At 45.8% G+C, this 20,470-nt stretch overlaps 3 protein-coding genes across 4 annotated transcripts in view; all 3 read left to right on the plus strand.

Annotated features, from left to right (window-relative positions):
• The window catches only part of LOC117774665 (A disintegrin and metalloproteinase with thrombospondin motifs 2-like), an 18,321-nt gene extending 13,370 nt beyond the window's left edge, over window positions 1-4,951 (plus strand). Inside the window, exons 17-25 of the mRNA XM_034607241.1 lie at window positions 919-999; window positions 1,069-1,232; window positions 1,332-1,491; window positions 1,582-1,714; window positions 1,913-2,123; window positions 2,325-2,454; window positions 2,571-2,645; window positions 3,341-3,485; window positions 3,877-4,951. Coding sequence (XP_034463132.1) covers window positions 919-999; window positions 1,069-1,232; window positions 1,332-1,491; window positions 1,582-1,714; window positions 1,913-2,123; window positions 2,325-2,454; window positions 2,571-2,645; window positions 3,341-3,485; window positions 3,877-4,684 — 1,907 coding nt within the window. The 3' untranslated portion in view covers window positions 4,685-4,951. The remainder of the gene's footprint in view (window positions 1-918; window positions 1,000-1,068; window positions 1,233-1,331; window positions 1,492-1,581; window positions 1,715-1,912; window positions 2,124-2,324; window positions 2,455-2,570; window positions 2,646-3,340; window positions 3,486-3,876) is intronic.
• Window positions 4,952-5,967: 1,016 nt separating this feature from the next.
• ndufa2 (NADH:ubiquinone oxidoreductase subunit A2) lies at window positions 5,968-7,855 on the plus strand. The gene is made up of 3 exons (XM_034607351.1): window positions 5,968-6,125; window positions 7,430-7,536; window positions 7,679-7,855. The coding sequence occupies exons 1-3, from the start codon at window positions 6,022-6,024 to the stop codon at window positions 7,768-7,770; spliced, it is 303 nt and encodes a 100-aa protein (XP_034463242.1). The 5' UTR covers window positions 5,968-6,021; the 3' UTR covers window positions 7,771-7,855.
• An 836-nt stretch (window positions 7,856-8,691) lies between these two features.
• ik (IK cytokine) lies at window positions 8,692-19,201 on the plus strand. 2 transcript variants are annotated; one of them, XM_034607270.1, is made up of 19 exons: window positions 8,692-8,843; window positions 9,483-9,549; window positions 10,167-10,259; window positions 10,350-10,409; window positions 10,737-10,904; window positions 12,460-12,574; window positions 12,702-12,772; window positions 12,861-12,907; window positions 12,992-13,155; window positions 16,259-16,367; window positions 16,470-16,509; window positions 16,577-16,802; window positions 16,922-16,940; window positions 17,066-17,234; window positions 17,376-17,433; window positions 17,623-17,711; window positions 17,804-17,912; window positions 18,831-18,865; window positions 18,950-19,201. In XM_034607270.1, the coding sequence occupies exons 1-19, from the start codon at window positions 8,834-8,836 to the stop codon at window positions 18,975-18,977; spliced, it is 1,677 nt and encodes a 558-aa protein (XP_034463161.1). In that variant the 5' UTR covers window positions 8,692-8,833; the 3' UTR covers window positions 18,978-19,201. The 2 variants fall into 2 exon arrangements, with proteins under 2 accessions (XP_034463161.1, XP_034463162.1); XM_034607271.1 differs by having other exon boundaries at window positions 16,577-16,790.
• The last annotated feature ends 1,269 nt before the right edge of the window (window positions 19,202-20,470 follow it).

A 20,470-nucleotide genomic window follows, 5' to 3' on the forward strand; every position in this document is an offset into this window, starting at 1 on the left:
TGTCTCAGTTCAGGCTCCGCCTCCTTCAGAGACTGCCTTTGAAAGCCGATGACATCACAAGTGTGCGACTGGACCTTCACATTATGAGACTCCTTCTATTCCTGAACAACAAAGGCTCCACCTTGTGGATGATGATGAAGCTAACGAGCTAGCTATGCGTGTGGCTGAACAGCTCAAAGTACTTAACAATCTAAGAGTGAGAGCCGGTGACACAAACAGGAAATCCTCCGTAGACTAGACATCACATTTTGGTTCAGTCTTCGAGTCTACGCCTTCTTACACCCAACTAACATCTGGTTTGTACCGTTGCCTCATCTTTATTGTTCCAGTCACATGTTCCAGGTTCTTTAGTCGTCGACAACCTGATGACACGATGATACTTTCTGCTGCAACTGATCATTATTCTAGAGCTCGTCTGCAAAGCTTTAGATCAATTGGTCGATCTAGGTTCCAACCCTCACCTGTGGTTACAAGCTCTAGAGGGACCGAAAGAACAAGGCCATGAATACAATCAGCTGAAAATGAGTTTTCTCTGTGGGGGCTCAGCCACAGGGGGAAAAGTTCAGACATCCGGAGAGAGCTTGGAGTGCCACCGCTGCTCCTTCATGTCGAAAGGGGAAAGTTGAGGTGGTTCGCACATCTAGATAAGATCCTTCTGGGTGCCTTCTGTTGGAGATTTACCGGGCATGCCCAACCAGGAAGAGACCAAGAACTCGCTGAAGGGACTACATATCCCATCAGGCCTTGCAACACCTTTCCATCCCCCCGGAAGAACTGGAAAGTGTGGCTGGTACCCTGGTTTGCTACCTCCTCGACATAAGCACAGAGAAGCAGAAGAAAGATGGATGGATGAAAATGTCTCTGTTTGAGTTTTGATGATTAATTGATGAGTGATCGATTATTGCTTCATTGACCCAGGTTACCTGAAGATCCTTGAGATCCCTAAAGAAGCGCGACACCTGCTGATCCAGGAGTTCAAAGGGACTCCTCACATCCTAGGTAAGTGCAGTTCATTTTGTCCTTCGTTAACGTCCTTTGCAACTTCTTATTTTCTCTTTTCTGCTCCAGCGGTGAAGAACCAGGAGACGGGTCACCTCTTCCTCAATGATGAAGATGAACTCCCAGAGTCCCGTGTGGTGATTGAGAAGGGTGTGGCCTGGGAGTACAACAACACAGAGGAGCAGGAGTCTGTCCAAGCTACTGGGCCACTGAAATACGGGGTCCTGGTTATGGTCAGTCAACAATTAAATCCAAATTCAATGTGTCCATATCTGATCACGTTAAAAACAAACCAACAAACCAACCACCACCTCTGTGTTTCTGTGCTTCAGGTCCGTTCCTATGGCGACTCCAAGGTGACAGTATCCTATAAGTACATCATCCAGGACCGTCTCCGGTCCTCACTGGAGTCCAACTTGGTGCAGGAGGACACCATCTTCTACGAGTGGGCGCTGAAGAAGTGGTCGCACTGCTCCAAACCCTGCGGAGGAGGTACACATTTCTGCTGATGGGTTACAGCCTGTTCTTCTGGTTACCGGGGTAACACGTGTGTGTTGTAACAGAGATCACTCTGGTTGACAGGGAAACAGTACACAAGGTTCGGCTGCAGGAGGAAGGCAGATGGGAAAATGGTTCACAGGATGCTCTGCTCCAACATCAACAAACCAAGAGCCATCAGCCGTAACTGCAATATGGATAAGTGCAGCTCGCCACGGTAACTTGTTACAGGTCACCATGGCAACACATGGCTGACTTGTGTCTGTTGAACTACATTTCATCATGTTGACAGGTGTTCTGTTTATTTTGTTCACTCCATTCAAATCAGTGACAGCAGCTGAAACAACAAAAACACAAGCTCAGTTATTACAGATTATAAAAACCTCTCATCCTATCAAATGTTTTGTCCCGTCAGCTGGGTGACCGGGAACTGGGAGGACTGCAGCGCCTCTTGTGGTCAGACTGGGTGGCAGCGTCGCTGGGTGAGCTGCCAGCAGGAGCCCAGCAGGGTCCAGCAGCAGCGCTTTGCACACAGCAAACTCTGTCGCGACAACCGACCAGATGTGAAACGCACCTGCAACCGTTTCCCCTGCCCTGCCGCCTGGAGAGCCGGGCCGTGGACACCGGTACGAAGTCTTAAAACAGGGCCAGAAATAAAAACACCTTCTCCCAGAAACAACTTTGACTTCCTCCACTTTCTAAATTCCCTCCCTCAGTTCAGGTCGACCTCACTTTCTTCTTCATCAGGATGAAACCTCCGATCATGAACTGATCAATAAGTTCAAATCTGAACTTCAGTGTCTGATTAGTGTCATTGGTTTTTTTAGTGCTCAGTATCTTGTGGAAACGGGACTCAGGAGCGTCAAGTCGCATGTTCGAGTCCTGAGAGTTCAACTGGAAACTGCAGTGAACCTCAACCAATCACAACCCGCAGCTGCCAAGCTCCACCCTGCAGCGGTAGGCATCGACCAATCACATCCTATACATTTGTTTACTGAAGAGGGCAGGGAGGATTCTGGGATTTGTAGTTTCTGTTTTCTTTGCTGATTGTTTGTGTTTGTCTGCCCCTGCAGGCAACCAGAAGAACGCCATCATCCAGTGGTTGTCCAGGTCCAATGTAGACTTTCCTGCTCCAAAGATCTCGTCTAGTAAAACACTCACACTCCCCCTCAGACCTTTCTCTTCCTCCTCCTCCTCGGAGTAGTGACGGTTAAATCTTTTCATACGTAAAAGCAGAATAAGTGAGCCTTAAAGGTTCAGTGTGTAGAATGTAGGGACATCTAGTGGTGAAGTGTCATGTTGCAGCTGAACACCCCTCACCTCACCCTCCTCTTCCAAACATGAAAGAGAACCTGTGGCAGCTTCAGTTGTCATAGAAACACAAAAAGGTTTAGTTTGTCCAGTGTGGGCTACTGTAAAAAACATGGCTGCCTCCATAAAGAGGATGTTAATATAGAGTATTTAAATATAAAGTATTTGAATATAAAGTATGAAAATATAAAGTATTCATATATAAAGTATTAAAATACAAAGGGCCAGCTCTAGGGTAAAGAAACCAACTGTTTGTACAATTTAGATGAAACACACTAGGGAAAACTTCACTAGGATTATTTTATATTAACTTTCAATAGATCCTTTCACCTGAATCTTACACACTGAACTATTAAGAAAGTAAATCGGACTCCACCTCTTCCTGAGGTCTTTTCAAAATAAAGGTCAAAGATGAGCTCCTTCTGTAAAGTATTGATAAGTGTAGTCCGTACAACAACATGTTGTTACTACAGTTATTTATTTCTCTTTCATTTCTGAATTAGGGTTCTGATTGACAGTTTTGACTCTCCAGGGCAGCGTTGTCGTGGTGACCGGTCGGTGTTTTGTCGGATGGAGGTGTTGAGTCGGTATTGCTCCATCGCTGGATACCGGCAGATGTGCTGCAAGTCCTGCAGCGAGGGAAACTTCAGCAGTGAGAACCTGCCGACAGCCAACAGGTCAGTGAGTGTCAGACGAAATGAAACCAATGAAAACAGAAAAAATAAAAAGTGTCAAATATGAACAAATGAACTCGACGCTGTTTTTTTATTATTCTCTTTATATTTGCATATGAATTTGTCAAATAAAAGGCATCTTACAGTTAACACTTTCTTGCACTCTTTTGTTTTGCTTTATGAACAAGTCAATGATCCAAAGCAGGGAATAGACCAACAAAATAAAAGAAGAAGGGGGAGGGCACAGAGAAGGCCGGCCACAATGTAGCTGTGTGGTTTAATTAAAATCTATATGGGCTGATAAACTTGATCTATCCTTTCCAATGTCAAATAAAATCAATAAGTCCGTCTAACTGCTTGTTTAATGAGAAATCTTTGGTGTTTTTTGGCCTAGCTCATGGGTATCGACCACAGAGACGATAACCTCAGCATCCTCCTCCACCTGGTCTGACGGCAGTGACATCACCAGTCATTTCATCAGCACGCCACCTCACAGCTTCACTGTGACTCCTCCCCCTACCAGCAGGAGCAGCACTGACTTCATATACGTGGAGTACGATGATTATGACGAGTATTCGTCCTACGAGGATCCTTCTGTTCCCTCTGAGTCTCTGGATATCGTTCCAACTACTACTACTACTTCTACTAGTACCACTACAACTACTAGTGCTACTACTAGTACTAGTACAACAAAAAGGTGGCCAAGAAAAACTGCTCCACCACATGTATTCGAGAAGAAAACCACCACTACCAGAGCGCCTCCTGCTACAGTTCCCATGGCAACGGTTTATGGCCCACTGTCACTGCTGATCCGGACGTTTGCCGTCCCAGAGTTTCCCACCACAACCTCATTTGATCCTGATGACATCATCACTGCAACATCATCAGGTGGGCGAGGCCTTCAAACTGAATTCAATCCGACAGAAACCGAACCAGCGCCGACGTCTTCGTCTTCCATCTTCACAATCACAAAGAAGGAGAAAAACTCAGTGGATGAGGTCCCGTACCGGATCGTGGGACTGGACGGGGAAGCCACCAGAGGGCAGCAGAACTACTTTGTCCCACGTATGCCACCATTCCGTGAGCGAACACAGAACAAACGTATCCAGGAGCTTCTGAATGAGAAACGACGACAAGATCTTGTGAAGAGAGTGAACAGGAGCAAAGAGAGTCAGACTGATGGTAAAATGAGCGGATCATAAAACACTCAAATAAGTTTTGATGTTCACAATGTTGCATGTACAGCTTCTCACTTTCTGCTAACGCTATCAAACTCTAACGAGAAACTGAATCAGACTGGAGAGCAAGGTTCTTTCAACGTTCTCATCAGGTTTCCTGAGGTCTACACCTGTTTCCTCTCTGCTCCAATCAGAATCGTCATGGAAACATGTGGAAGGTATCTCTGGTTTTTATTGTCATAATATTTGTACCAAATAATTGTGTTTCTAAATAAAGTTACCTCCAGCTGATGACATGGCTACGACTCATAAACCTCTGTTAACTACTTAAGACAAAACTCACTGTAAGAGATCTGTCCGTCTTCTGTTTTATGATTTGGTCCGTGAGGTTCATGGTCCATGTACATTCAAGTAGATGTTTTTTTTTTGTTTTCAGCAAAAACACAGAAACCTTTAATTCTTTTTTTTACCTGAGAGTAGCTCTTACTATAAAATTTATCACAGGGGAACATTTTTAAACCATTAATGTAGAGAGGACGTCCGTCTTCTGAACCAGAGTTGGAGGAGCCTGGTAGCTGAAGGTTCTACCTCCTGTTCTGCTCTTACAGACTCTGGAACCACAAGAGAACCTGTGTTTTGGGAGTGCAGTGATCTATTTGGACAGTACAGTGTTATGAGCTCTTTGATATATGAAGGGTTTGAAGGACTTTATATGTGAGGAGCAGGATCTTGATAGTCAGAGTTTTACAAGGAGCCAATGCAGAGAAGCTAAGAGCAGTAATATGATCTCTCCTAGTTCCTGTCAGCACTCGTGCTGCAGCATCTTGGACCAACTGGAGGCTTTTCACAGACTTACTGGGACGTCCTGATAATAAAGAGTCACACTGATCCAGTCTAGAGGGAACTAATGGACGAGTTTCTCAGCTTCCTTCTGAGACAGGATGTTCCTAATGTTCATAATACTGTGCAGGTGGAAGAAAGCTGTCCTAGAGACTTGTTTTATATGTGGGTCACATGTCCTGGTCCTAACTCAAGGTTCCTCACAGTGGAGCTGGGGGCCAAGCTAACACCAAGGGGACTATCTGATCACTGTGTTTCTCTCAGATGTTTAGGGACCATTACAATGAGCTCAGTCTGAATTTAGAAGTAAGAAGTTGTGGGTCATCCAGACCTTGATGTTCTTCAGACGTTCCTGAAGTTGGACTAAGTGATTAGATTCATCAGGCTTCATATATGTACAGCTGTGTTGGTGCCTGCAAAGACAAACCAGGGGGTGACACACTTGCCTGTCAGTGCCTGTCAGGATAAACCCCGGGCTGCATGAACCCTCCCCTCGTCCTTGACTTCAGCAGGAAGTAAAGATGGCGTCTGCTGCGGTCAGAAGTCTGAGCTCCAGACTGAGTCAGAACCTCCGAGAGATCCGTGTCCACCTCTGCCAGACCTCCGCGGCCAGCAAGGGGGCCAGGTGAGCTTCGAGTCCGCCTGTAGAGGCAGAGAGAGCCGTGACGATCACATCCACAACCCGTCCGAGCAACATGGATAGTGACGGCAGCTAACTGCTAACAGCTAACTGCTAACAGCAGAGTGAGGGAACACGGCTAACTGCTAACAGTAGAGTGACTGAACACAGCTAACTGCTAACAGTAGAGTGAGGGAACACAGCTAACTGCTAACAGCAGAGTGACTGAACACAGCTAACTGCTAACAGTAGAGTGAGGGAACACAGCTAACTGCTAACAGTAGAGTGACTGAACACAGCTAACTGCTAACAGTAGAGTGAGGGAACACAGCTAACTGCTAACAGCAGAGTGAGGGAACACGGCTAACTGCTAACAGTAGAGTGACTGAACACAGCTAACTGCTAACAGTAGAGTGAGGGAACACAGCTAACTGCTAACAGCAGAGTGAGGGAACACAGCTAACTGCTAACAGCTAACAGTAGAGTGACTGAACACAGCTAACTGCTAACAGCAGAGTGAGGGAACACAGCTAACTGCTAACAGCAGAGTGAGGGAACACGGCTAACAGCTAACAGTAGAGTGAGGGAACACGGCTAACTGCTAACAGTAGAGTGAGGGAACACGGCTAACTGCTAACAGTAGAGTGACTGAACACAGCTAACTGCTAACAGCAGAGTGAGGGAACACAGCTAACTGCTAACAGTAGAGTGACTGAACACAGCTAACTGCTAACAGTAGAGTGACTGAACACAGCTAACTGCTAACAGCAGAGTGAGGGAACACGGCTAACTGCTAACAGTAGAGTGACTGAACACAGCTAACTGCTAACAGCAGAGTGAGGGAACACGGCTAACTGCTAACAACAGAGTGAGGGAACACTGCTAACAGTAGAGTGACTGAACACAGCTAACTGCTAACAGTAGAGTGAGGGAACACGGCTAACTGCTAACAGTAGAGTGAGGGAACACGGCTAACTGCTAACAACAGAGTGAGGGAACACGGCTAACTGCTAACAACAGAGTGAGGGAACACAGCTAACTGCTAACAATAGAGTGACTGAACACAGCTAACTGCTAACAGCAGAGTGAGGGAACACGGCTAACTGCTAACAGCAGAGTGAGGGAACACGGCTAACAGCTAACAGTAGAGTGACTGAACACAGCTAACTGCTAACAGCAGAGTGAGGGAACACGGCTAACAGCTAACAGTAGAGTGACTGAACACAGCTAACTGCTAACAGCAGAGTGAGGGAACACGGCTAACAGCTAACTGCTGATCTCAGCTCTGACTGTGTTTCCTGTGTTGACAGAGACTTTGTGGAGCAGCACTATGTGACTCTGAAGAAGTCCAACCCAGAATTCCCCATCCTGATCCGAGAGTGTTCGGGAGTCCAGGCCCGAGTCTGGGCCAGATACGGTGAGTCTGACCGCATGGCATCATGGGACATTGACGGTTTCACTGGTGAGATGACAACTCTCAGGGTTCAGTTAGAGGCGGAGTCAGCTCAGTTATGTTTCTGCATGGGTCAATAAAACTGATGTTTGTGTTTTGTCTTCAGATTTCGGAAAAGAGAGCAGCATCTCCGTGGACAACATGTCAGCTGATCAGGTGGCCTCAGCTCTGCACACGCTGGTTCAGCCCAAACCCTAATACCCCCCCTCTTGACTGAAGTGGTTCAGTCCAGGACTCCTCTGTAAATGTGTTAATGTGAATAAATGTTAATTATTTAACCTCACTGTTTCTTCATTCTATAATTTCACTTAGCTGGCTTTCATTGTTTTAGGAAATCACCTCTGATGGCAGGGGGGGGGGAGCTGTGTTGTCATAAAGGTGCTGCAGCTGGAGGATGAACATCTGCGCGGGGGTGTGAAGTGTTTGAGTCCACAAAACACTTCTGGAGTTTCAGGGGTAAACTTTGTTAGAGCAGAATCCAATACAACTGAAGTAAATGTTGACAGAAAAAAACACGCCCCGACAATCATAATCCACTTTAACGAGGTCATTTACACCAAGTTTTGTGTCTAAATGTCTCTGATATCCTCCTCGTTACTTCTGCACAACTCTACTCTGATTGGCTGAAGGCTTCACTGAAATGTGGTTTTATTCATAGAAGTCAGGTGCATGTTCTGCTCCATGTATCGATAAATGTAAGGTGTTAAAAACGGAGCCCTCTTTTTGCACCTTTTTAAAGGTCCTATAATAAATAACTTGAATTTATATCGCCCCTTTCAAGAAACCCAAGGCTGTACACAGGAACAATACCTCTTACCTTGTAATGTTTGGTACTTTTACTCTGGAGGGTTAAGAACAGAGGATGTTGCATCTTAAGAACAATGAGAGAAACTGAATATGAGCTTTATATATAAAATGTGATTGAGATATATACATATATACAGAGCATTTAAAAAGTCTACATACCTTTTAAGACGTCAGGTTGTTGTGATAAATGTGACCGAGACAAATCATGGCAGAAGTTTTTCCACCTTGTGACGTATAATCTGAAAAGTTCACATGACGTCATTGAATCATGAGTTTGGTTTCTACGTGTCAGTGACCGCGGCCTCCTGCGGGGGGCGCTGTGTATGAGCGCTAACGGAAGAGGAAGTGACGCAGAGAGCCGCTGCTGTTAGCCGAAAGCTAACTGAGCTAGTTGAGGTCCTTGTCTGGGGAGGAAGAATCAGTTTCTCACTGTGAAGCAGAAAAGACGCAGAAGATGCCGGAGAGTGAGTTTGTTCTGAAACACGTTCACACACAAGAAGCCACAACGCACCGTTAGCATGCGCTCACTGCGAAGCTAGCTGTTAGCTGCTGGCTGCACTCAGCGGAAACGCTTCAGTCTAATTCGGAATAAAAACAATTAGACTGGAACTAAACCGGATCTTTATCAGACTGCAGGACTTGTGTTAGCATCAGTTAGCCGAGCGTAGCTCTGAGTCAGTAGTAAACAGCTATTGTTGATTTTCTCTTCGACAAAAACACGAAGCTGAAAGAACAGAAGAGAAACGAGTCTTTAGTTTAAATGTTTTCTCTCCAGTTTAATCTACATGGTTTTATTACTGAGATCAACAGTAACTGAGCAGCTGAGTATCGATCATTAATATATTATCGATAGTAAAGTTAACGTGACACCCTTCTACAAACGGAACAAGCACTTTCAGTGATTCATGATTTAATCAGATCATTCTGTGGATCAGTAAAGTTTATATTCAATCTGTGTTGATCCAGAATCATTTGATTTATTATCATGAATCATTATTGACAAATAATCTTACGAGTCACTTTATATTTTATTGTTTGGGTGTGTGTGTGTGTGTCAGCGCCCCCTGCTGTCGGTCTCTAACATGCGGTCTGTTTTCTTTAAGCTGAAAGTTACTCCAACCCTCTCGCTCCTGATGGCCACGAGGTGGACGAGCACCGAGCCGCAGCTCAGTGAGTTCAACTGTGTGTGTGTGTGTGTGTGTGTGGGGGGGGGGGGGGTTCAGACATGAAGCTCTGACATGTTCCTCACATGTTCTGCAGGTTCTCTATGTGAGAACAAATGTCTGAGTCAGTGTCTCTAGACATTTTCTGGGTCTTTTCCTGCAGCCTCCTGGGAAAATGTCTTGGTGTGGATTGTTAGTCTCTGAGGCTCTGAAAGATCTAGATTCTCCTCAGAGGATAAACCTTCGTTAGCTGCTGGAGCCCAACAGAACCAACCTGACCCGTAGGAGCAAAGTGCTCACAGTACCACAGACTGTCTACCACCTTTAAGTAGTTTTATCTTATGAAAATATATTATTAAATACTAAACATTATAGAGTCCACATCATGGGATTCAAACGTTTCTCATCAAGAGGCTTCTTCACTTGTGGTTAGTAAACAACAGATTCAGATCTCGTGGCCCCGAGTTATATATCTTCTTCACACGTTATTATATCGTGGTCAAGTCATATATTTTTTACCAAATGTCACCAGGGGAAAACCTGGGTGGACTTAACGAGTTGATAACCAGCATCATGTTACCGTTAAGTGTGTGTGTTAACTAACACAACCATGTGTCTCCTCAGGTCCAAACTGACTAATGATGACTTCAGGAAATTGCTGATGACACCGCGTGCGGCGCCTTCCTCAGCCCCGCCCTCCAAGTCTCGACACCATGAGTGAGTAACAAAAACACTGCTGACGCTCCGCGTCTGCTGTCAGAGGGTACATTCGATTTTTCATGGGTTCATCCGTTGTTTGTTTCCCAGAATGCCGAGGGACTACAATGAGGATGAGGATCCCGCTGCGAGGAGGAGGAAGAAGAAGAGGTGAGTGTGGAGTAGGCACAGTGTCACTCAGGTTGAAGATTCTCCTACACACAGGAAGTTCCTTTCCATCACAGAGCATCACCGGAAAGTGTAAATTTGAATTTGTCTGCGAGCGTTAGACCTGATACATGTTTCCTGCAGTGTGCACGACCCAGCACTGCCGGCGTGATGATGTAATAACTGGCTCCTCCTGTTGTCGATTGAAACACAGCTCCCACTACAGAGTTGAGGGTTGACCTGCTGAGGTTATTTTCAGGTCAAACTGAACTCTGCTAATAGGACATTCAGCTGATCGTGTTATTAATCATGTATTGTTGTTTGTTATAGCTACTATGCTAAGCTACGTCAGCAGGAGATGGAGCGAGAGCGAGAGCTGGCCGAGAAGTACAGAGATCGAGCAAGAGAGAGACGAGATGGAGTCAACAAAGATTACGAAGAGACGGAGCTGATCAGCACCACCGCTAACTACCGAGCTGTAGGACCCACTGCAGAGGCGTGAGTACTGATAATGCTAACTATGCTAACAGCACAGCTAACTACAGAGCTGTAGGACCCACTGCAGAGGCGTGAGTACTGCTAATGCTAACTATGCTAACAGCACAGCTAACTACAGAGCTGTAGGACCCACTGCAGAGGCGTGAGTACTGCTAATGCTAACTATGCTAACAGCACAGCTAACTACAGAGCTGTAGGACCCACTGCAGAGGCGTGAGTACTGCTAATGCTAACAGCACAGCTAACTACAGAGCTGTAGGACCCACCGCTGAGGCGTGAGTACTGCTAATGCTAACTATGCTAACAGCACAGCTAACTACAGAGCTGTAGGACCCACCGCTGAGGCGTGAGTACTGCTAATGCTAACTATGCTAACAGCACAGCTAACTACAGAGCTGTAGGACCCACCGCTGAGGCGTGAGTACTGCTAATGCTAACTATGCTAACAGCACAGCTAACTACAGTGCTGTAGGACCCACTGCAGAGGCGTGAGTACTGCTAATGCTAACAGCACAGCTAACTACAGAGCTGTAGGACCCACCGCTGAGGCGTGAGTACTGCTAATGCTAACAGAACAGCTAACTACAGAGCTGTAGGACCCACCGCTGAGGCGTGAGTACTGCTAATGCTAACAGCACAGCTAACTACAGAGCTGTAGGACCCACCGCTGAGGCGTGAGTACTGCTAATGCTAACTATGCTAACAGCACAGCTAACTACAGTGCGGTAGGACCCACCGCTGAGGCGTGAGTACTGCTAATGCTAACTATGCTAACAGCACAGCTAACTACAGAGCTGTAGGACCCACCGCTGAGGCGTGAGTACTGCTAATGCTAACTATGCTAACAGCACAGCTAACTACAGTGCTGTAGGACCCACTGCAGAGGCGTGAGTACTGCTAATGCTAACAGCACAGCTAACTACAGAGCTGTAGGACCCACCGCTGAGGCGTGAGTACTGCTAATGCTAACAGAACAGCTAACTACAGAGCTGTAGGACCCACCGCTGAGGCGTGAGTACTGCTAATGCTAACAGCACAGCTAACTACAGAGCTGTAGGACCCACCGCTGAGGCGTGAGTACTGCTAATGCTAACTATGCTAACAGCACAGCTAACTACAGTGCGGTAGGACCCACCGCTGAGGCGTGAGTACTGCTAATGCTAACTATGCTAACAGCACAGCTAACTACAGAGCTGTAGGACCCACTGCAGAGGCGTGAGTACTGCTAATGCTAACTATGCTAACAGCACAGCTAACTACAGAGCTGTAGGACCCACTGCAGAGGCGTGACTACTGATAATGCTAACTATGCTAACAGCACAGCTAACTACAGAGCTGTAGGACCCACCGCTGAGGCGTGACTACTGATAATGCTAACTATGCTAACAGCACAGCTAACTACAGAGCTGTAGGACCCACCGCTGAGGCGTGACTACTGCTAATGCTAACTATGCTAACAGCACAGCTAACTACAGAGCTGTAGGACCCACCGCTGAGGCGTGAGTACTGCTAATGCTAACTCCTGACGAGTTGGATATTGTTTTTGTTCTTTCAGAGATAAGTCGGCTGCAGAGAAACGTCGGCAGTTGATCCAGGAGTCAAAGTTTTTGGGAGGTGACATGGAACATACTCACTTGGTGAAAGGTCTGGACTTCGCTCTGCTGCAGAAGGTCAGACACAGAAAATATATATAATGCTGTGTTACAAAACCTAACTCACTCTTATATGATGCTAACAACATGTAAATATATCAAAATATAAAACATCAGGGTTGTGCCTTTGACTGAACGTTGACAGGTGAGAGCGGAGATCACCAGTAAAGAGAAAGAAGAAGAAGACATGATGGAGAAAGTCCAGAAAGAGGCAAAGTATGAATCATCATCGTCTGTCTGTCCTTTGACCCCTGCCTGACCTTTGACCCCCTGTCTGACCTTTGACCTCTCTCTGGTCTGTCAGGAAAGACGTGGAGCCAGAGGAGAAGATCGAGTTCAAGACTCGTCTGGGTGAGTCTGATCACACTTAGTCACATGTTGGTTTCATCTTGTGTGTGGATCATGTGTGTAACCCCCCCCCCCCCCCCCCCCCAGGTAGGAACATCTACCGCGTGGTGTTTAGGACCGGCCTGGTCGAGAGGAACGAGCTCTTCCTGCCGGGCAGGATGGCGTACGTGGTCGACCTGGACGATGAGTTCACTGACACAGACATCCCGACAACTCTGATCCGCAGCAAAGCCGACTGTCCCAGCATGGAGGTACTGACACAGGAAACGGTGGAACGAGCTCCCCATTGACATCCGGACATCAGAAAGTTTACACATCTTCCGCCGCAAACTAAAAACACACCGCTTCCGACTATACCTTGAATAACATTTTCAAACTAACAATTTAGTAGCACTTAAATGGCACTTTGTAGTTTTGCTATTTTTGAAGAAGAAATTGTACTTTCTCAATTCTTGTTGTTCTGGTTTGTTCCTCATGCTTGATGCACTTATTGTGAGTCGCTTTGGATAAAAGCGTCAGCTCAATGAAATGTAAAGGAAACAGCTGCTGGTCACCATGACAACAGACGGTGCTGAGCGTTTCACTACGTGACGGCTGAATCAGCAACTGCTCCGATAAAAAACATAAACATCATCCTGAGCGTGATTAGAATAAACTGCAGCTAAAACCAGTATTTATCTTTTAAAATATGAGGAATTCAGATTTTGGTGGATTTGTTAAAGCAGCAGCCGCTCTGTTGGTTCAGGAAATTAACGTCATCACGAGGCACAACAGAATATATTGCCACGTGTGGCTGCAGAGGGCGCTGTTGTTCAGTTTGCATTTAATGTAAAACAGACATTTTAACTTTAAAAACTTTTCCTGATCTGAGTCTGAACCAAGCTTCCATAGTTTCATTTGATCTGTTAGTTTTGGTTTCACATTATAATTTAGGGACTAAAGAATTTTGTCTGACATACGTACGTCCTGTCGTCATCACCTACGTGGGCGGAGTCTACCTATACTTAACTCTGATTCGTTTGTAGACGGCCTCTGACGTATCGTCAGTTGGGGGGGTGGTAGTCTTTCTGTTTGAATGGAGGACATGAAAGAAGAGCTTCATTTGGTTGCCATGGTAACACCATGCTGGTATTACTGGCAGCATCAGCACCTTCAGGCGCAGTACTCGACAGTACTCTACACTACTCTACAGTACTCGACAGTACTCTACACTACTCTACAGTCTACAGTACTCTACAGTCACAGTACTCTACAGTACTCTACAGTCACAGTACTCTACAGTCACAGTACTCTACACTACTCTACAGTCTACAGTACTCTACACTACTCTACAGTCTACACTACTCTACACTACTCTACAGTACTCTACACTCTACACTACTCTACACTACTCTACAGTACTCTACAGTACTCTACAGTCTACAGTACTCTACAGTCACAGTACTCTACAGTCACAGTACTCTACAGTACTCTACAGTCACAGTACTCTACAGTACTCTACAGTCACAGTACTCTACACTACTCTACAGTCTACACTACTCTACAGTCTACACTACTCTACACTACTCTACACTACTCTACAGTACTCTACAGTACTCTACAGTCACAGTACTCTACAGTACTCCAGTACTCCACACTAGTTCAAATGCACCAAATGAACGTCCTCGGGGTTCAAACATTATATTGTCGGAGGTGAAAACTGCAGCTGCTTCCTCTTCTTCTTCTTCTGTGGTTTAATTCTGTCTCTACTTCCTGTGATTGGTCCAAAAGTCCAAACTATCCATCAAAGTGTTTTCACTGCAAACCAACAGAACCAGGTTCAGTTTGATCCAGACCCAGAACTCCTCTTCTGGTCTGAGGAACCTTTCACACCTGATGTTCAGCTTCAGACTGAACATGGTTGTTGTGACAGCGCCCCCTGGCTGTGACTGACAGTTCAGCTTCTTTAGATGATGAACATGTCGTGTTCCTACTTCATTGTCGTCAAACTTTTTCATTTCATGTGACGGAACTACTTTTCCTTCCAGAGAAAGGCTCCTCCCACCCACGACCTGACTATTACCTTTGACAGCTCCATGTTAACCCCCCCCCCCCAGACCTCTAGGAACCTGGGTGTGACACTCGACAGTCAACTCTCCCTCACGTCACATTACTGCAACAACACGTTCCTGTAGATTCATGCTGCACAACATCAGGAGGATACGTCCCCTTCCCACTCAGAAGGCGGCACAGGTTCTGGTCCAGGTTCTGGTCCAGGTTCTGGTCCAGGCACTCGTCATCTCACACCTAGACTACTGCCCCCCCTCCTGGCAGGTCTACCTGCTGCTGCCCTCCGACCTCTGCAGCTCATCCAGGAAGCAGCAGCTCCACTGGTCTTTAACCTGAGTTCACTCACACCACTCCGCTCCCTTCACTGGTTACCAGTAGCTGCCCACATCCGTTTCAAAACCCTAGTACTTGGTACCGTGCTGTGACCGGATCGGGTCCAGTCTACATCCAGGACATGGTCAAACGTTACAGCCCAGCCCGTTAACTCCGCTCTGCATCGGCCAATCAGCTGCTCCCTCACTGTGAGGGACAGCTGCCACTCAACAACATCACGACTGTTTCCGGTCCTGGCTCCTAAACGGTGGAACCAGCTCCACATGGACATCAGGACAGAAAGTCCACACATCTTCCTCCAGACTGAAGACACACCTCTTCAGACTGAAGACACACCTGTTCAGACTGAAGACACGTCTCTTCAGACTGAAGACACGTCTCTTCAGACTGAAGACACATCTCTTCAGACTGAAGACACGTCTGTTCAGACTGAAGACACATCTGTTCAGACTGAAGACACACCTCTTCAGACTGAAGACACGTCTCTTCAGTCTGAAGACACGTCTCTTCAGTCTGAAGACACACCTCTTCAGACTGAAGACACATCTGTTCAGACTGAAGACACGTCTCTTCAGTCTGAAGACACACCTCTTCAGTCTGAAGACACATCTCTTCAGACTGAAGACACGTCTGTTCAGACTGAAGACACATCTGTTCAGACTGAAGACACGTCTCTTCAGTCTGAAGACACGTCTCTTCAGTCTGAAGACACGTCTCTTCAGACTGAAGACACGTCTCTTCAGACTACACCTCGGATAAGAAAATAGTAGCACTTACATGTCACTTACAAGTTGCACTTTGTAGTTTAGCTTTCTTGAAGAAAATTGTACTTCTTGATTCTTGTTGTTCTGGTTTGTTCCTCATGGTTGATGCACTTATTGTGAGTCGCTCTGGATAAAAGCGTCAGCTCAATGAAATGTAATGTTCAAACAGCTTTTTTCATTTAAGTTTGTGTTTGTGTCCGTCTCTCAGGCTCAGACGACTCTCACCACCAACGATATCGTGATTTCTAAACTGACTCAGATCCTGTCGTACCTCAGACAAGGGACACGACACAAGAAGATCAAGAAGAAGGACAAAGGTACTGAAGCACCATGTAACCACGGTAACAGAGACGTGTCACAGAGTAACAGCTGACGTGTGTGTTTGTTTGTTTGTTTGTTTGTTTGTTTGTTTGTTTCAGGGAAACTGGATGATAAACGAGCTCCTGAAGCTGATATCAGGTCAGTTGACTACAACATCACATTGTGTTGTTTGAATATCAAACGCTCACTTTTGTCTCTGTCTCAGTATCTTTGAGGACATCGGAGACTACGTCCCGTCCGGCACTGCCATGTACAAGCCCCCCAGAGACAAAGAACCCCCCAGAGACAAAGAGTGCCACAGAGACAGAGAGGACCACAGAGACAGAGAGGACAACCGAGATAGAGAGGACCACAGAGAGGACGATAGCAAGAGCAGGAGACAAAGCTACTTTGAGAAACCCAGAGGAGACGAACACCAGGTGAGATGGGTGGTGGAGACAGATAGATGGACAGGTGGTGGAGACGGACGGACGGGTGGCGACACATGTGGGTGGAGACACAGATGGGTGTGCATTTTGGTTCATCACTAACGGTCTGTCTCTGTCTCCAGGTCGTGGACGTGGAGACAGGTGAGACTTTTCCTTAATTAATTCAACTTTATTGACTAGATTTTGATTCTGTGATGTCTCAGTTCAACGCTGTAATGACCAGCGTCATGTGACCTGATGACCTCCTGATCAATAATGTTGTTCAGGTCCAGGATCAGTCAGAGACCAAATCAAGGTCATCAACGAGAAGTTTGCAGGAGCAGCCGGCAGCCAATGGCAGAGCCAGGAGCCTGGTTCTCAGAGAAGAGACAGTAAAGAACAACTGGGAGATTTCTTTGGAGGATCCAACTCGTACGCGGAGTGTTACCCGGCTACGTAAGACACACACACACACACACACACACACACACACACACACACACACACACACACACACACACACACACACACACACACACACTACTAATAATGTCTAACTGTTATATATGTACAATGGATGGGTGTGTGTGTGTGCAGGATGGACGACCTGGCTGTGGACAGTGATGAGGAGGTGGACTACAGTAAGATGGACCAGGTAACTACAGTTCCCAGCATGCACCTGTCTGCAGAGCTCCTCCTCATTAGTGTCATTCTATCAGACATTTAACAGTCAAGCTGCAGCTGGAGGCGCCATGTCACCCTGACAGGAAGTGAATAACACCGTGATGACGTCAGGGGTGCGAACAGGAAGCAGCGGAGGTCATGTGACGTGTGTGTGTTTCAGGGCAATAAGAAGGGTCCTCTCGGCCGCTGGGACTTCGACACTCAGGAGGAGTACTCTGATTACATGAACAACAAGGAGGCGCTGCCAAAGTACGTGTGCATCCTTCAGCTCTGACTCACAGGCCACTCGCTGTGCTGCTAGTAAGACCATCATGATGTCACCATGACGTTTGTCCCCGCAGGGCCGCCTTCCAGTACGGCATCAAGATGTCCGAGGGTCGCAAGACTCGTCGCTTCAAAGAGACCAATGAGAAGGCAGAACTGGACCGGCAGTGGAAGAAGATCAGCGCGGTGAGACACCAGTGTTTACAAACCTCAGTCAGCTGATACATGGTCACATGACTCGTCAGCCCACGTGGAAAATGTACACACATTCTTTACCTGTAATCCTTCTTTTCGGGGCAGCTGTGGCTGAGGGGGTAGAGCGGTCGGCGGCGGTTCGATCCTTTCTTTCCCATCTGCATGCCGAAGTGTCCTTGGGCAAGATGCTGAACCCCGAATGGCCCCTCATGGAAAAGAAAAGTGCTGCCACTAGATGCTCTGTGTGAAACTGTGTGTGAATGGCAATAAAATGTCCTCGTCATCAAGACTAGAAACTATATAAGTACAATATAAATACAGATATTTGTGTTAAAGTACTGATTCCACGTCTTTACTTGAGTAAAAGTAAAAAGTTTCCCTGTGAAGATCCTTTCTATCGACTGATGTGACAGGAGTTAATAAAGTATCTAACAATGATGAAGATGATTTCACAGGTTGGATGAAACGTTGAAAGCTTTGTGTCAGTGATGTTTGATTCTTCTCTTTCTTCCATCTTGTTTCTCTTCATCAGACTCGTGCTCCTCTTCTCCACAGTCGAGTCTTTACCTTGTTACGTCTGTTGTGTTGATCTAAACTGATGCACAACAACCAATCATCTGTGTTGTTGTTCATTTAGGTTCAATCGGTTTTGATGCTGCAAATAAAAAACTATCAAACACATTAAGCCAAAGTGACAAGAAGTAAAAGTTCAGATATTTGTGTTTAAATGTAGAGTTAAAGTATAAAGTCATCAGAAAAAGAAATACTCTAAAGTACCTGAAAAATGTACTAAAGTACAAGTTAGAGTATTTTTACTTTGTTAGTTCCCACCTCTGGTTTAGTTTGTCTAAACTGGTTTAGTGTAACCAGGTTATTTAATCTCTCTCTCTCTCTCTCTCTCTCGATCAGATCATAGAGAAGAGGAAGAAGATGGAGGCCGACGGGTGAGTTCATCATCATCATCATCATCATCAGCCAATCAAAGGAGAGCTGATAGTTTTAACATCTGATCACATTTTCTTTTTCAGGGTCGACGTGAAGAGACCGAAATACTGAAATCGGACATCTCTACTTTCATTTCCTCTTCCTCCGTGTTTCTCTTGATCATTGATGAGATGTAACAGCGTCATGTGAACAGTGGGAGGTCAAAGGTCACAGATGATCCGTGTTTTGGGTTTTTGTTGAACAAGTTGTTACTTTAATGTAAAATCAATAGTTATTAATTAGTTTGGGGAAAATCATCAATAAAATGTTACCCTCAGTTTGTTTGGTTTCTTCTCAAAAGTCAAATTCATTAATGTGTTGATGTGATTTTAGTTTTTCAGGTCAGTTGAGATGAATTTGGGGGCGTGTCCACGTTAATTAACCTGTTTGTTGACCTCGTTAAGGACTTGCAGTTGTTACTGAAGCTCGTTGTTGATAAACGTGTTTAACGCTGACTGACAACTGGACTCAACGCTAACGAGGGCTCATTCATTATCCAGTGTGCACGTGCACGGAACTGATCTACATGTTTCTAATGAGACCTTAACAAGGTCTCAGAGCTCCACCCACCAGGAGCTCTGACAGGAAGTCGATTTTTAATCCGCAAAACCATCAGAGACAATACTTTTGTTTTTAAAGTTTAAAATTTAAATATTCAACACAAAGGATCTTTATTTAGAAAAGACACAACTCGTTTTTACCTTTGTGAGGACGATCACATCAATAATCACGTGATTTCTAATTTATTGACACTGAGCAGGTTTTATTAAAATCTGAACATGTAAACACAACGTAACAGCAGGTGTGAACGGGGCCTCAGGCTACGTGTCAGTGCGACAACATTTATTAACGTCACTAAATCATTTTTTTATTGTTGTTTGACTCCGCCCCCTACTGGTCCAGAGGGGCTGGGGAGAGTTGGTCATGTGATGAAGTTCCTTCCTTTCAGATCAGCCACTCCCACCTGACAGATGATGGGTGCAGTCGACTTAATGCAGCGTTGAGTGAAGCTGGCTTCAGACCTGCAGGTGGAATCCAGAGACTCGTCTCCAGAGCTTCTCCAGAGTTTGTGTTTCACAGCTGAACAACTCAGCAGCAGGTTTTCTGCACAGACTCGTTCACAGCATCAGATCCTCCTCCTGGTTCAGGTGAGAGGGGGGGCAGCCGGCTGCAGCAGACAGAGACAGGAAGTGACGCTGTCTTTCATCACCGTGGTGACAGGATCTTTCTTTAAAGGTTCAGTGTGTAACATTCAGGTGAAAGGATCTATTGGCAGAAATTGAATAGAAAATAATCCTAGTGATGTTTTCACTAATGTGTTTCATCTAAATTGTACGAACTGTGTTTTCTTTGCCCTAAAATGGACCTTTATATTGAAAAGCTTTATCTTTCAATGCTTTATTTAAATATGTTATACTTACATCTGGAGCCGGTCCTCTCTGTGGAGGCCGCCATGTTGTTTTACAAAAACTTGTGACAATATGAAGAGAGAGAATCTGTGACGGGGTGTGAGTGTTTGAGCGCTCTCTCCTCCTCCACTCAAAATCTAGCGCCCCCTGCAGCTT

Source organism: Hippoglossus hippoglossus, chromosome 14 (assembly GCF_009819705.1).
Source record: "Hippoglossus hippoglossus isolate fHipHip1 chromosome 14, fHipHip1.pri, whole genome shotgun sequence".
In the NCBI taxonomy this organism is placed as follows: Eukaryota; Metazoa; Chordata; class Actinopteri; order Pleuronectiformes; family Pleuronectidae; genus Hippoglossus; species Hippoglossus hippoglossus.